We start from the raw sequence: 14,869 nt of genomic DNA, 5'->3' as shown, positions 1-14,869 counted from the left end.
ACAACAATTTACTTTTTTTATAGATCTCCAAATCATTTACACTTTTTGAGTTTCTTTGGATTGAATAAAATTTATTTGATTTGAAACCTACAGGAAGCACTGTGATGAACCGCAGAGAAACCTCACCGATACTCACCGACACTCCTCATGATGTCCTCCATCAAATCACTTGCTTCAGACGCAAACTCTGGCGTCATGTAGACAACTCTGTAGTGCCCTCTGTAAATAAATCAAATCAGTGTGTAAATTTTGTTGGAAATAATTATCACACTTCCTCCTTTCTCTCCACCATCATCATCACTCACACCATCCTCATCATTATCATCACTAACACCAGCATCCCCACTGTCATCACCTTATCATTTGTAATCAGTGAAGTAAGTATGAGTGGAGTTGTAAACAATGAAGGTGGCAATGAGCAGCAACAAGGAGAATATTTTTCAACTGCTATTCCACATTTCAAAATGAGGAAAGTTATTTTCAGCATGTGACATTTGGTCATTCATTTGTATCTATTTTTAATTTAATACCCCAAAAAACTGGATTGGAAGTTCTAACTAAAAATTATCATCATATCAGCGTTTCTTCCTGGAAGGAACAGAAGTCAGTTGGCAGACAAGGAAAGCTGGTGACCGATCGATCAAACCGGACACGAGAGATCATGCGATTCAACAAACCAATGGAGGGCCACAAACAATCAACCAATTGTAACAGCGATGAAAGTTAAAAAAAATTACATGAAGTGATGTGAACTTACTTCAAGAGGTTCCTCCTAATTTCACTCATGTTCTTCTGAGCTGAGCCCAGCAAGCAGCACTCCACATTAACAGCCCTGCACAATTCAGCAACAAGATTGTTCACACTTTAACATTACAATACTAACTACGGCCGACACATTATAACGTTGCCATCGCAACAATACTTTATTACTACATTGCTATCACATAACACTAATTACATTCGTCAGTTGTATGAACATGATGTCCTGGTTATGACATTAAACTGACCCTCACTGCCTTGTGAGTGATGTTGGATCATCAAAGGCTAGGCCCACCGCTTATAACTGTGGTTGCGTAAGGAAGGGCGTCCTGCGTAAAAACTAGCCAAAAAATAATACTTATGATGACGGAAATAACAATGGCCCTCAGTATCCGGCAGAAGAGGGTGCGAAGAATCTCCGGAGACCCAGTCTATGGGGTTGTGGTGCAAGGCCCTGTGGATGGTCTGGCTACTGGCACCCCACTCTATAGTGTGGCGGTGCAAGGCACTATAGATGGAAGGACTACTTGTACGTCAATGGGTTGGAGGTTTGGTACCTGGAATGTAGGCACGTTGACAGGAAGAAGTTTGGAAGTGGTGGAGGAGCTGCAGAGGAGAATGGTTGACGTGGCTGCATTACAGGAGATCAGATGGAAGAGTGAGGGTACAAGGTTTGTGGGGGCTAAAGGTGGAAGATATAAGTTGTGGTGGAAGGGGGATGATGGTACTGGAGGAGTTGGTGTGATGGTAAGAGAAGAGTTGGTGGAGAAGGTGTTGGAAGTGAGGCGAAGAAGCGATGGTGTAATTGTGGTGGTGATGGTGTTTGGAAAAGTAATAGTGAGGGTGATATCAGGATATGCTCCGCAACAAAGTAGGAAGGAAGAGGAGAAGGATAGGTTTTATGATGATGTTTCTGACGAGATTGGGCAAGCGGGGTTGAATGAGTTTGTGGTGTTGTTGGGTGATTTGAATGGTCATGTGGGGGCGGATGCAGACGGATATGAAGGTGTACATGGGGGATGGGGATATGGTATACGGAATGAGGAAGGGCGTAGAGTGTTGGAGTTGGCGGATGCACATAGCATGGTGATGGGGAATACTTGGTTCACAAGGGAACCAGCGCGATTGATTACTTATAGATCAGGGAAACATAGATCGATGATAGACTATATATTGGTAAGGACCAAACATAGGAAGTATGTGAAGAATGTGAAGGCGATACCTGGTATGTTGCAGCATAGTATGGTTGTGATGGATGTGACATCAAAAGAAATGGGGAGGAGGAAGAAGGATAAGTTTGTGGCAAAGAGAAAGACATGGAAGTTGCAGGATGCAGAGGTGAGGAAGGCATTTGAAGTGAAGGTGGCTAAAAATTGGGAGAGTGGTAAGGATGGAGATGTTTGGGAGAGATACAGGGACTGTGTGTTGGCTATACCTGAGGATTGGCGACACAGTGTGTTGGTGCCGTTGTATAAGGGCAAAGGAGATGTGAGAGATTGTGGGTCATACAGGGGTGTGAAATTACTAGAGCACGGAATGAAGGTAGTGGAGAGGGTGCTTGAGAGGAGGTTGAGAAGTATGGTGACAGTTAATGAAATGCAGTGTGGGTTTATGCCTGGTAGGGGAACGGTGGATGCGTTGTTCATGGTGAAATTGCAGGAGAATTATAGAAAGAAGAAACGAAGATTGTACATGTGTTTTGTGGATCTAGAAAAGGCTTTTGATCGAGTACCGAGGAAGGTCATTGAATGGGCGTTGAGGAAGAAAGGAGTGAATGAGAGACTTGTTAAAGCTGTGATGCAGCTTTATGAAGGGGCAAAGACAAAGGTGAGGGTTGGAAGGGGGATGTCGGACGCTTTTAGTGTTAAGGTAGGAGTGCATCAAGGATCAGTGTTATCACCGTTTCTGTTTGCAATTGTGATGGATGTTGTGTGTGGAAACATAATGGAGGGGTTGTTATTTGAGATTTTGTATGCAGATGATTTAGTCTTGATGGCTGATAGCATGGAAGAATTGCAGTTAAAATTTGACAGATGGAAAAGTGTTATTGAAAACAAAGGGTTAAAAGTTAATATTGGTAAGACGAAGGTAATGGTGAGTGGGGAAGGTGGGGAGCGAGTGATAAGTAAAATAGACCCCTGTGGGGTATATGACAGGAGAGTGAAGGCTAACTCGGTATTGTGTATAAGATGTCAGAAATGGGTGCATAAGAGATGTAGTTGTGTGAGGGGGGCACTGAAAAACGTGGAAAGCACGTTCAAATGTAAGAAATGTGTTCATGGTGTGATTAATAGGACGGACGCAAGGACGGGGTTGAGTGGTGATATTGAAAGAGTGGAAAGCTTTGTTTACTTAGGGGATAGATAAGCTGAATGCGGATGGAGGATGTTTGAGCGCAGTTACGGCTAGAGTTCGTGTGGGATGGATGAAATTTAGGGAACTGGGTGGGGTATTGCGTGGAAAGAAATGGTCAGTGAAGATGAAAGGGAGGGTATATAAAGCATGTGTGAGAGCAGCGATGGTATATGGTGGTGAAGCTTGGGTGTTGAGGAGAGAGGAGGAAAGTGTACTGCAGAGGGCTGAAAGAGCTATGGTGAGGATGATGTGTGGTGTGTTGAGTTAAAGTGAAGGATAGGAGGAGTAGTACAGAGCTGATGTCAATGATGGGACTGAATGAGGACATTGTGACATTGATAAGGAGATCGAGATTGCGGTGGTATGGACATGTGTTGAGAAGGGATGAAAGGGTCGGGATTAGGCGAGCGTTGGAGTTCGAGGTTGAAGGAGTGGTAGGAAGGGGTCGTCCGCGATTGGGATGGAGAGAGCAGGTGGAGAAGGACAGAATGAAAGCGGGGTTGCGTGATACTGAGGCGAGTGACAGATGTGGATGGCGTCGAGGGGTATTTCGGTTTCATCATAGGTAGCCAAACGGCAACCCCCGATCTCGGGGAAAATGCCGTCTAAACGTGTTCTTCTTCAGTTGTATGAACATGAAAATATATTATAGTATTATAGAGGTGAATATTTTAATGTTAACAATTTTAATAGCAATAAATTTCCATGAAAGGTGACTTTGCATCATTCCACTTCTGCACTTAACATCAAATCAGTTGATGATCAACAAACCAATCATCAACTGAACAACAAACCAGTAAATAGATAGATGAATTAATGAATGAATTAATGAATCAATCAAACAATCAATCAATCAACTAAATGACCAATTGTTTTATCAATCAATCAAGTAACCAACAAATCAATCGAACAGGTGAGCAATCAACACAATTCAAAATAGAAGCAGCAAACAACCACAACCCTTCTACCACCCACTCACTTGAGACCCATGACTTGGTCCTCCATGAGGGATATGAGGGGGGAGACGACGATGGTGGTCCTCCCCGAATACACAGATGGGTACTGGTAGCACAAACTCTTGCCGTAACCTGTTGGTGATGATGTGGAGTGGTAATGTGATGCTGATTTGTGGTTGATGCTGATGATGTAGTAATGAAATATTCGGGTATTGTTAATTCATTTGAAGGGAATGTTATTAAACCGATGGTTGAAATTCAGGCAGCCACCATCACCAAGGTCACACCCATTGCATTGAACCAGGTACCAACACTCATCAACATTGTTGTCTTGTTGTCCTCATCATCATCATCATCACTATCTTGACCACATGGTGGTGATCACCATTATCATACCACCATGATCACAATCACCACCGCCATGATCATAATCATCATCATCATCTTGATTACAATCATCACCAGCACTACCTGTACTCATAATGACACAATTATCCTTCCTGTCATTTAATATGGAATTTATTATTCTCCACTGGAGTCTGAATAATGGTGAGAATTTGTTGTTTGCAGGTTGCATTAGACAATTAGTTGATCGCATGTTTCATTCTCCCATACAGAAATGTTTCAATTTTCATTTTTTTAACAAAAAGTAATTTGTCAATAAAACTGTCTAGATAATATTTAACATAGTGATCCATAAGAAACTGAATATTTGATAAGAAAAAGTGTTATAAAGATTCTTACTGCCTGAATTTAGAATACCCAAAATACTTTTTGAGGACATCAAGGTATTTGCTGTCGGCTGGCTGGTAACTTGTGTCTGGGAGACAGAAATTGATTTTTTATAATTTCAAATGTTTTCAAATGTTCTTTTTCAAAAGTTTTATTAATTCAATTTTATAATACAAATAAAAATCTACACATCATGCTTACTTCATTTACAAGATGAATACATACAACGTTGATCAAACTTAACATTAACAACCATCCCAAATGAAAATATAGAGACAAAAACTTCTTGAAGTACTTTACAGGTTTTGAATAAAAAATAAATTAATCAATTACCTACAAATAAATAAAAAAATAAATAATAAAATGTAGAATTATTTTATTCAGCAAAGTCTGGGAGACAATGAAGTTTTGAAGAATTTGTAAAACAAGACAATGACGGCAGCACAACAGACCATCAGCCTGATCATATTCAACATCTGTATCTTCCAAATCTTCTGTTTCAGCTTCTTCACTTTTCTGATGGCTCAAAATGCTTTTCTCGACTTCTAATAATTCCTTAATCATTGTTGAAATAATGTAAAATTAACTAAAATATCAGTAAAAACAATAGTGATTTAGCTTTTTTGAATAGATAATGATTTTTAAGCTTAGCTGTGTTTTTGATTCAACTACTAGCAAATAAATAAAATAGATAAACTAGATAGAAGTATGGAAGATCCACTAACATCTAGCTCATTATCATTAAAATCATCTTCAAAATCAACTTCCGACTGATCATTCATCTGATTGTTATAGACAGCCACAGCAGATGATGATGAAGTGAGTTTGCATGAACGTGCAGTGCTGATGATGGTGAGTGATCTGCTGGCTTCTTCGTCAGCTTCTTCTTCTGTCGTTTCAATATCACTAACGTTGGCAATAGCTTCTTCTTCTGTCGTTTCACTATCACTAACCCGCATGTTGGCAAAACTATTTTTGGAAGAAAGCCAACTGCTATTTTCGTCAGATAAAGAGTCCTTATTTGAATTTTTCAGGATTTCAACAATCGCATCAACATCAGTTTCGTAATTTTCAACTAATTGTTGCAATTTTGCTTCCAGCACTGAAGAACTACCGTCACTGTCACAATTACCTTTTCTCTTCCAACAATCATCATATTTCAAGTTGACAAGCGCATCGCTCAAACGGTTGTTCAGACATTTCATTTTTTCAATTAAATGCAACATCACAAAACCTGCTAAATTTAATCTAATTATGGATTCAAAATCGTAAAAATGACAATAACATATTAAACCAAAATTTCGTGTTTCATTGGCAGCGCGTAAACGGGTCCAGCTTAAAAGAGGACTTGCATGGAAAAATAATGGAAAGGGTTTTTACCATATACTTTCAATTTTTAACTCATATTCTTAAAATTTTCAACAGGAGCTGGAGAAACTTCGAAGATGTTTGCAGATGCAATCATATACTTTTTAGAAGATATATGCGACAATTTGTTACTGCCACAGTTTTAATTTTGTTGATAATCTGATTTTATCGTTGGTGAGCATGTTTTTCATTTTAGAATATGCATCTTTCGCCATGGCTATCCTTCGTTTGATATCAATATCACATTTACAACAGCATTTTTGGCCGTCCTTTGACCATTCCAGAATAGTTTATATTTTTCTTTGTCTGAGTTGACATGACAGACACCATTCGATTTCCATCGGATTTCCTGAAGGCAGCAGATGTCAATTCTTTTACGCTCGAGCATTTCTGCGATTTCCATGCTGCGGCCAGTCAGTTATCCAACATTGAGCGACTTCCGACTTCCGAAATAAGTTGTTGACTTGTTTCACCTGTTTACCATTAATGATTATCGAGCAGATCGGAGCGGTTTTGCTTTTACTGATAACCATGCACTTCGTTTTGTTGAAGTTAATTTGCAAACCTTTTCTTTCACTTAAAAGAACCAGTTTGGAAATAATTGTTTGCAGTTTTTCCATTGATTCCGTTATTTCTCTTTTGCCTCTAAGCACATTTTTTGATTGTTCTGTCCAACTTTGTTTATCAATAAGGATTGCGGCCTTTCACTTTCCTTCGTTCATTCATCAGAGATACTATGTCATCTGTTATCTATTTCTGGCCTCTTCTTTGCTCCTTCATAGATATAACTTCCTTGGCTGATTCTGTGAGGGCATCTCTAAATATTTCATATTTAGATTTATTTATGTCTTCCATCAATAACTGAAAAAGATTCCGTACTTCAACGTTATAGGAATTGACCTTGATCTCATTATTTTATGTGACAGACTGACAAAATTCAAACGTTTTGAGGCCACTTCGCTTTTAGTTTTTTTTAACACGGTGTTATTTACTGCTTTGCATGTTGTTACAGTTTCTGCGTCTGTCAGATCCTGATTTTAAAGAATAATTAATATACAGTTATTAAGAAATATCAACGCATTTTCCGCATTGTTGAGTTTGTAACTAATATTATTCTATATGTATGGCTTATATATAATAAACTAGCAAAACATTATTTGTTTTTAACAAATTCAAATATATAAGCTCATAGCCTACATCTATTTATCTCTTCCCAAAACGTAATTTCTTTTTAAATTGTCGATAGGGCGAATTTTCATGAATATTTTGTTATCTGAGTCCACTTTTAATGAGTTGCTTATTACCGAGATTCCCGCGAGATTCCTTTTTTGGCCGGCAATTTTGATCTTTATTTTTGATCGTATAAGACGCATAAGTTTTTCCTGGAAAGCCGACAAAATTTTCAAACATGTCTTGCGAGTTTGCCGAACCAAATCAAAACAAAATCTTAAAACTTGAGCAAGAGCAGCCCGTCTTGAGATTTGCGAAGTTGTCCGACAATGCTCACACCCCAACAAAAGGTTCCAAGCTGGCTGCTGGGTACGATTTGAAGAGGTTTGTAAACCGAACAGCGAACTGTTTATTTGTCCCATAATGATTTATGATTAATAATGTAGTTAAGTAATGCAATGCAATAAACAACTGATATGAGACGATCAGATGTTCAGATCATTGATTGAATCAATCAATTCACATTCAATCATTTTATTGATTAATTATGTGATTATTAATGACAATGGGTCAATTTACAATTAAGACTGGTTTGGTTAGAGACTGGTTTTCCATTTCAATCAATTCATTGATTCAATGTTGTTGAATGTCTGATCATTTTCCAGCACCATCAGTCCATATTCAGTAAACAAAACAAAAACTCAATAGTAATTTTTTGGTTAACTGCAAAATTTAGGGTTTTTTAAATTGCATATACCGTATATTTTATAAATAAAGAAGTAATTTATAATTATACTCCAGCTCCTGATCCACTTGATGGTGCTACATTTTATTTAGGTTTAATAAGTCTATAGTCGTAGTGTAATTTGTATGGAGGCAGTGAATAATAATATATATATTGTATTATATTATATATATATATATATATATATATATATATATATATATTGAATTTTAATGTTTTAAAATAGTTTTCTAATTGACAATTTTAGAGTTTGTAAAAAGAATTTATAAATATTTCGTTATAAAACTGAACAACTACTCAAAAACTGACAGAATTAGGTTTGGGTTAAAATAAAAGCAAACAGAAGGGTCCAGGTTTTAAAACATTTTTAAATTAAATTTTCTTTTTTCTATATATATCAGTGCCTAATAATTGAACTCTATTAATATAATTTTCCCAATTAAAATTTTAATTAAAATTTTGTTTTTTATTTCTTCACGTATTTTCAAAAATATGTATGTTTTTACTTCATTCATTACACAAAGTCACATGATTCAGGAGTTATACCTTATTATATTTATATAGCTACACAAATAATACAGCTAAAACAAACACATTGATAAATATGAATTACCTTTTTGTTATTAAAACTGAATGAAAAATTTGTATCACTGTTTTAAAGTAGAGAGCATTTATATAAAATTACTATATAATTATATAAAATCAATTGTTATATAGTTTAATGGAACCTTAAAATTGATACAGTGCTTATGATTATATTGTTGAGCCACATGGTAAAACCTTAGTTCTCACTGACCTGCAAATTGCTTTGCCATCCGGTTGTTATGGGAGAATAGGTAATAATTATAATTAAACAATGGTAACACAATGCATTTCATTTATATGTCATGTCTGTTATTAATTTTTATTTTTTTGTAAATATTTGACATCAAAAATTAATCTGTTTTAATTCATCAATTTTTATTGATTATTAATTAACGATTAATTTTTTTGTATAGCTTTTTAAATGTTCTTATTTTTCATTATGCAACAGCTCCAAGATCTGGCCTGGCAGCTAAAAACTTCATTGATGTGGGAGGTTATTATAAATATTGTGATCTCATGTTATATATATGCTTGCATGTAATTTCTGTGAGATGATGTATAATTAAAAATTTTATGAACAATTACGAAGCTGGTGTGATTGATGAAGACTACAGAGGCAATGTTGGAGTTCTGCTCTTCAATTTTGGGAAGGATGAATTTAAAGGTCTTCATTTAAATTTTTTATTCAATTTAATTTTTTTTATTGGTTTACTTAAACGATCTTGAGTAGATTGGTTGTTTATATTGTGATAGTTGAACGTTGTTTCAGTTAGCAAGGGAGATCGCATAGCTCAGTTAATACTTGAAAGAATTTTTCTTCCAGATCTAGTTGAATGCAAAGTAAGTTGACCAGAATTATTTTAAGTTTTCATTGTCAATATGTATCACCTTGAAACGGTATTCAAAAAATTATTCATGTAATTTGTTCATAGTCTCTTGATGAAACAGACAGGGGAAGCAATGGCTTTGGGTCGTCTGGATCTCAATAAATATCTTTATTTCCTAAAATTTATATTTTCATTAAAACACTAGTGCATTTGACTGTTTGTTTTGTGTTATATTGTCATCTTTGTCATTTAGTTGCCATTTTGGATTTGGTTTATTAAAGTTTTAATTGGTTAATAAATATGAAAAGTATTTAAAAAATGTTCACTACAATCAACATAACATTTATATTCAGGAAACATTTTTTTACAAAAGTGATTATCCAATATAATTCGACTAAAAATTACCAAAAACATCCATCCTATGTTCTTTCATAATCGCACAGCATTGAGACAATTTGCAACAAGCAAATGTGGGCTTCACTAAGATATCCCTCACTCCAAGATCCAGGTTTCTCAGATTGCACTCTTTCATCTGAAATTAGCCAAAGTTAACTTCGTTTATAATGTTCGTCGTACATAAAAATCGGCCGTGTCACAGGGGTCACATTGTAAAAATAAAAAGTCAACGTGTCCTAATTTTTATAAAAAAAATCTCTTGTATACTTATTAACGGTCACACGTCACTGAGGCGATACTATTTTGATTGTATAAACGTATTAACATTTAGATTGGATTGGCGGTTTTTAAGGTCTAACATTTCGCGACTTTGCCAAAAACGGTTATTCCAATGAATTACACAACTAAGCAAACCATCATATGTAACGACGTCAATGTGTGACGTCATTTCTGCTCTTCCGGTAAAGTGTGTGTGTGATACCATTGATGTTTTCTATTGAAAGCACTCTTCGATTGATAAAAGAGGTATTCGTAAGGCAACTATTAATTACTTTTTAAATGTTGGATGCGTCGGTTCAAACGTTCGAAAATTAGGTTGATTGCTTCGTGAGGTCATAGAAGTGACAAACTTACGGGTGCGATCGTGGGGTGAATGTTTTCAGAGGTTCGTTTAATGTTATCAAAAAATAAAGTGTACACTAGCAACACCTACACGCATATATATATGTCTGTTCAGTATGCCTATGTATACACGTTTTAATTTAATTTTAAACGTGCCTCTATTCGTTCCAGAATTTGTGACTTCTTTTGCCGGAAGCATTTTTCGTCATCATGAAGTTGTAGTACTTGAAATTTGATTTGTTGGTAGGCATCTCTGCAGCACTTCATATCACATTTCAGCTCCATTATCGATTGCAACGTCATTTGGTTCGGAATTGCCCCCTTCATTCGTCATTGATCGAGTCGTCGTTGCATGAATATGAATTGTAATGTTTATCGTTGCATTGATCATGCGCGATCGTCTCTGGCAAACACGCAGTTTGCTAGAGACGAACAAGTAAAAAGTGGAGGACAGTCAACAACCATTTTGTTGTATTTTTTAATATTTAGTCAACATTTAGTTACTTTTTGTACATAAAAACAGTTTTCTGCTTGAAAGCACCATTTTAAATAATAAATTGGACATAAATTGTGCTATATAAAAGAAAAAATTTGCCAAGTATTTCCAGTTTTTGGCCCCTCGTCAAATTTTGGTCTCCCGTCAAATTTTCTAGATCTGCCCTTACATAAAAATAAATAAATATACATCTGTATGATTTCCTTTCTTATAATTTGGAGAAATAAAAGCTTCATGTTGAATACTTGAGGTTTTTGAAGAAGTTACTAATCACATTTTTGGCAAACAGAAAAAAAAAAGATGTTTACAATATGAAAAAAGCTGAATCGCAAAATAGCATGCTCCCCCTATTGACGCCTTTGTACAAATATTTGAAATGGGAATTTGAAGACTTTTTTAATGCAAATTTTTATGATTGCTGCTTTTTACGATATCTCGTGTATGTCTGCGGTTTTATGAATAAATAGGTTCAGCACACGAAACTATGATTACGCATTGTCTACGTACAACATTGATATTAACAACAACAACAAAAATAATAAGTTGTTAAATTGTTATTTATTTTTAAAGCTGGTTATCTTAATGTTACAAAAATAAAAAAAAATGTTATTAAAAACCCGTTGCATGGTGTCAAATGTGTGGATGAGTTTGTTGGTGCAAACGTCAACGGCTTTGGCATCGGCTTCCATTTTGTTCAAGTTGTACATGGGTTTCATCTGGTCAGGATCGTACTGTATTTATGGGATCAAGTCACACAAACCACTTAAATAGGTTGTCCAAATGATAGAATCAAATAAGTTAATCGAATGATTCAACTGGGTCATTCAGTTAATGCTTACAGTCTGCTGAACTCGATGCGTAGTTAAACATTGATGAATGCGTTTACGAGTCACAGCTGATTGATTGCCTTAAAAAGTTTTTCAATAAACAATAAATCTTCTTCCCGTGTTTAAATCTTTCTTGTTCTATTTTGAAATTTGTTTGTGAGAATGTAATGGAATATTTTTACAACACTGATTACGTATATGCCATATGCTATATGGGAGTAAGTTACTATTGAGAAAAACTAAACTAACTGAAAATATTAAATTCTCAAACGAGCGATTATTTTAGCAATGTAACACAAACAATGGAACAATGATTTATATTCACTGTAAGAGGGTGGCTCAGTTGAAGGTGGCTTTTAAGTTTTAAAGTGTGGATAATTAATTCATTTTGCTCAGCTGAAGTTTCGTTGAATAAAAATATTTGAAAGATCTACTTTGGGGCTGTCCATAGGGGATGTCACGCTTTAAGAGTAGGTGGGTTTCCAAAAACATATGTGAGCTTAAAGGGTATTCCGTTTTGCTCTTTCTCACTATTTCATCTTGAAATAAAAACATTTTGTTCAATATGTTGAGTATACAATGCTGTGGTAGGAGGGGGGATTGAAAAAGACGCAACGAAAGCAAGTCATCCTTTATGGACTTCTTTTGGTCTTCTGTTTGAAGGCCAAAACCAGTAAACAATAATTATAATTCAGTTTTGGAGAAGACAAGATGTTAAGTAGAAAATAATTGTAGTTAATTTTAATAAAATGAAAATACTTTAATCTTGAGAACGTGTATCTGGCTGCAGTTCCTCACTCCGAGCAATGAAAGAGTGCAGTTGAGGTCTTTCAATTCGCGGCCTGTTCAAATCACAACGCAATCCACGCGCTACTATTAATAAAACATTGTCAAGTTCATTAGTTTTAGCTTTTTGAAATGTTATCACAAATTTGAAAGAAATTGACTTCAATAAAAATAATGGAATCTACAGAAAAAACCGGCCCACCTTTAAAAGCAATTCTTTGGTTATTAATTTCAATAGAAGTTAACTTTTCAATTTCCTCTGCCAGATGACGAACTGTCAACGTTCCGCCGGTTTCTTTTCCCGGTAAGCAGAGATGTAGTCCGTGTTTTTTGGGGCCTCAAAAAATAAAAAATTAAACATGTAAAAAACTTTATATAGTTGACATGTGGTTCTAATGATACATTACTGTAAAAATATATATTATATATATATATAGTATTACTATAATATATATATATATATATATATATATATATATATATATATATATATATTGTTGGAAGGAGACCATATTTTATACAGTATTGTATTGTTATAACTGCCGGAATGATCAAATTGCGCTATATTATTATTTGGATTATTTATCCTTGCTATAGTTTCAATCATGGGATTGTGAAAATATCTGGTATATTAGCGAGTGAATAGTCAGGTTTCTGGTGAGGTTTCCAGCAGAGAAAGCGAAGTCGTAAATGTGATTTATGTAGATACCTGGATTAATTTATTGTTTCTAGTACTGTTGTTATTCAAATAAACGTTCAACAAAGTTTGAAGCAGTTGTGTTAATCTATCGAAAATCTTGAACCTTCGGAATGAGCACTTGACGATCGTTGGAAGCTTCAACACTGGTTTTGGAAACAGAGAGGTCTTTGAAGTTATAACATCGGTATTAGTAGTTACGAGCGTCAAGGGTTACTACACTATTTTGTTTTGCCTCTAACTACAGAGTTGGTTATACGACAACCAAGCTATCGAAATAACTCACAATTCACGTACAAACTGGCGTTATAAAGAATCACATGAAAGAGAAACACAAAATAAAAATTACTAGATAAATCTTAGACAACAATGTTGAAATCTTACATCACAATAACAGCAATTATAATTTACGATTACGATTAACCGAGTCAATGCTCATAGAAACCAGACATCCGATAATATATAAATATAAATAAATAAATAAATAAATATATATATATATATATATATATATAATATTTCATAAAAACCACATGTCAACTGCTTTCAAACGAGATGAAAAAATCGTGAAAAAAATCAGAAAAAAAAATACGTCCAAGCAACCAACGAAAACGATAGTATTAGACTACGAATATACTACTCCAACCAAAGAACGTCATCTCGTCGTGATGAAAAACAACTGCACTAGTAAGCCCGAATCGATAATGGATCATAGCCATCTAATATATTCATTCAAATGTAATATTGGTGAGTGTGGACACCATAATTCCGGATATATTGGTATGACGACGAAAAAGCTATTGAGAAGACTCACGACTCACAAACTGGTGCTGTAAAGAATCAACTGAAAGAGAAACACAAAATTAAAATTACTAGATAAAACTTGGACCACAATGTTGAAATCTTACATCACAATAACAACCATTATAATTTACGACTAGTCGAATCAATGCTCATAGAACAATGACATCCGATAATAAATATTCAACAACGGGCAATTGGAATTTTTCCTACCAATAAATTTAGAAACAGAGGAATCATCGATAATGAAAACACATAAAAGTGTTATAGTTAACGAAATTGAAGATTGTAAAACTAATTAAACGCTAGAAAAATCGAAAAGTTAAATTGGAAGTTAACTAACGCCGAACATGCTGGGATTTTATCAATATTCTTCAAATTGAAGAACATTGATAAAATAATTGAAGAATATTGATAAAATCATTGTTCGAAAAATTGAAAAACTTAGTTACAAACTCAACAATGCTGAAATTGCAATAATATTTCTTAATTTATATATCATATATCTGTGTTTATCTGTTTAAGTTTAGTGCGTGTGTGTGTGTGTGCACGTATTACCGGAGGTAAATGAACAAAAAAGTTGCAACCTATAATTAGAACAGTAAAAAAATTGGATCAAGGAGTGAACGGAGCACTCCTTCGCAAGTGAGTCAAAGACTGGCAAGCAATTACCTGACCAATTTCTTGTAGGTGGCATGCAACTCACTAACAAGCAATCATTATCGTCGTTATCATTCTTTACTCGCTC

General features: G+C 35.0%; 4 protein-coding genes across 4 annotated transcripts; 2 read left to right on the top strand and 2 right to left on the bottom strand.

Moving 5' to 3' along the window:
• Positions 1 to 1,137: 1,137 nt before the first annotated feature.
• Positions 1,138 to 4,553, top strand: HELRODRAFT_163785 (hypothetical protein; the record flags this gene model as incomplete). Its single annotated transcript, XM_009027559.1, has 3 exons — positions 1,138 to 1,984; positions 4,301 to 4,374; positions 4,536 to 4,553. The coding sequence occupies 3 exons, from the start codon at positions 1,138 to 1,140 to the stop codon at positions 4,551 to 4,553; spliced, it is 939 nt and encodes a 312-aa protein (XP_009025807.1).
• Positions 4,554 to 4,810: 257 nt separating this feature from the next.
• Positions 4,811 to 6,007, bottom strand: HELRODRAFT_163784 (hypothetical protein; the record flags this gene model as incomplete). Its single annotated transcript, XM_009027558.1, has 3 exons — positions 4,811 to 4,890; positions 5,255 to 5,357; positions 5,528 to 6,007. 3 exons carry the CDS (start codon positions 6,005 to 6,007, stop codon positions 4,811 to 4,813), a joined length of 663 nt encoding a protein of 220 aa, XP_009025806.1.
• Positions 6,008 to 7,578: 1,571 nt separating this feature from the next.
• On the top strand, positions 7,579 to 9,659 carry HELRODRAFT_68359 (hypothetical protein; the record flags this gene model as incomplete). Its single annotated transcript, XM_009026971.1, has 6 exons — positions 7,579 to 7,724; positions 8,830 to 8,921; positions 9,119 to 9,163; positions 9,260 to 9,334; positions 9,440 to 9,510; positions 9,603 to 9,659. 6 exons carry the CDS (start codon positions 7,579 to 7,581, stop codon positions 9,657 to 9,659), a joined length of 486 nt encoding a protein of 161 aa, XP_009025219.1.
• A 257-nt stretch (positions 9,660 to 9,916) lies between these two features.
• Positions 9,917 to 14,473, bottom strand: HELRODRAFT_163782 (hypothetical protein; the record flags this gene model as incomplete). Its single annotated transcript, XM_009027557.1, has 7 exons — positions 9,917 to 10,029; positions 10,667 to 10,835; positions 11,628 to 11,741; positions 12,597 to 12,679; positions 12,826 to 12,960; positions 13,359 to 13,488; positions 14,465 to 14,473. 7 exons carry the CDS (start codon positions 14,471 to 14,473, stop codon positions 9,917 to 9,919), a joined length of 753 nt encoding a protein of 250 aa, XP_009025805.1.
• Between the last annotated feature and the right edge of the window lie 396 nt (positions 14,474 to 14,869).

The sequence above is a fragment of the Helobdella robusta genome, assembly GCF_000326865.2.
Source record: "Helobdella robusta unplaced genomic scaffold HELROscaffold_5, whole genome shotgun sequence".
NCBI classification, from domain to species: Eukaryota; Metazoa; Annelida; class Clitellata; order Rhynchobdellida; family Glossiphoniidae; genus Helobdella; species Helobdella robusta.
This window is presented reverse-complemented; position numbering and strand designations above follow the sequence as displayed.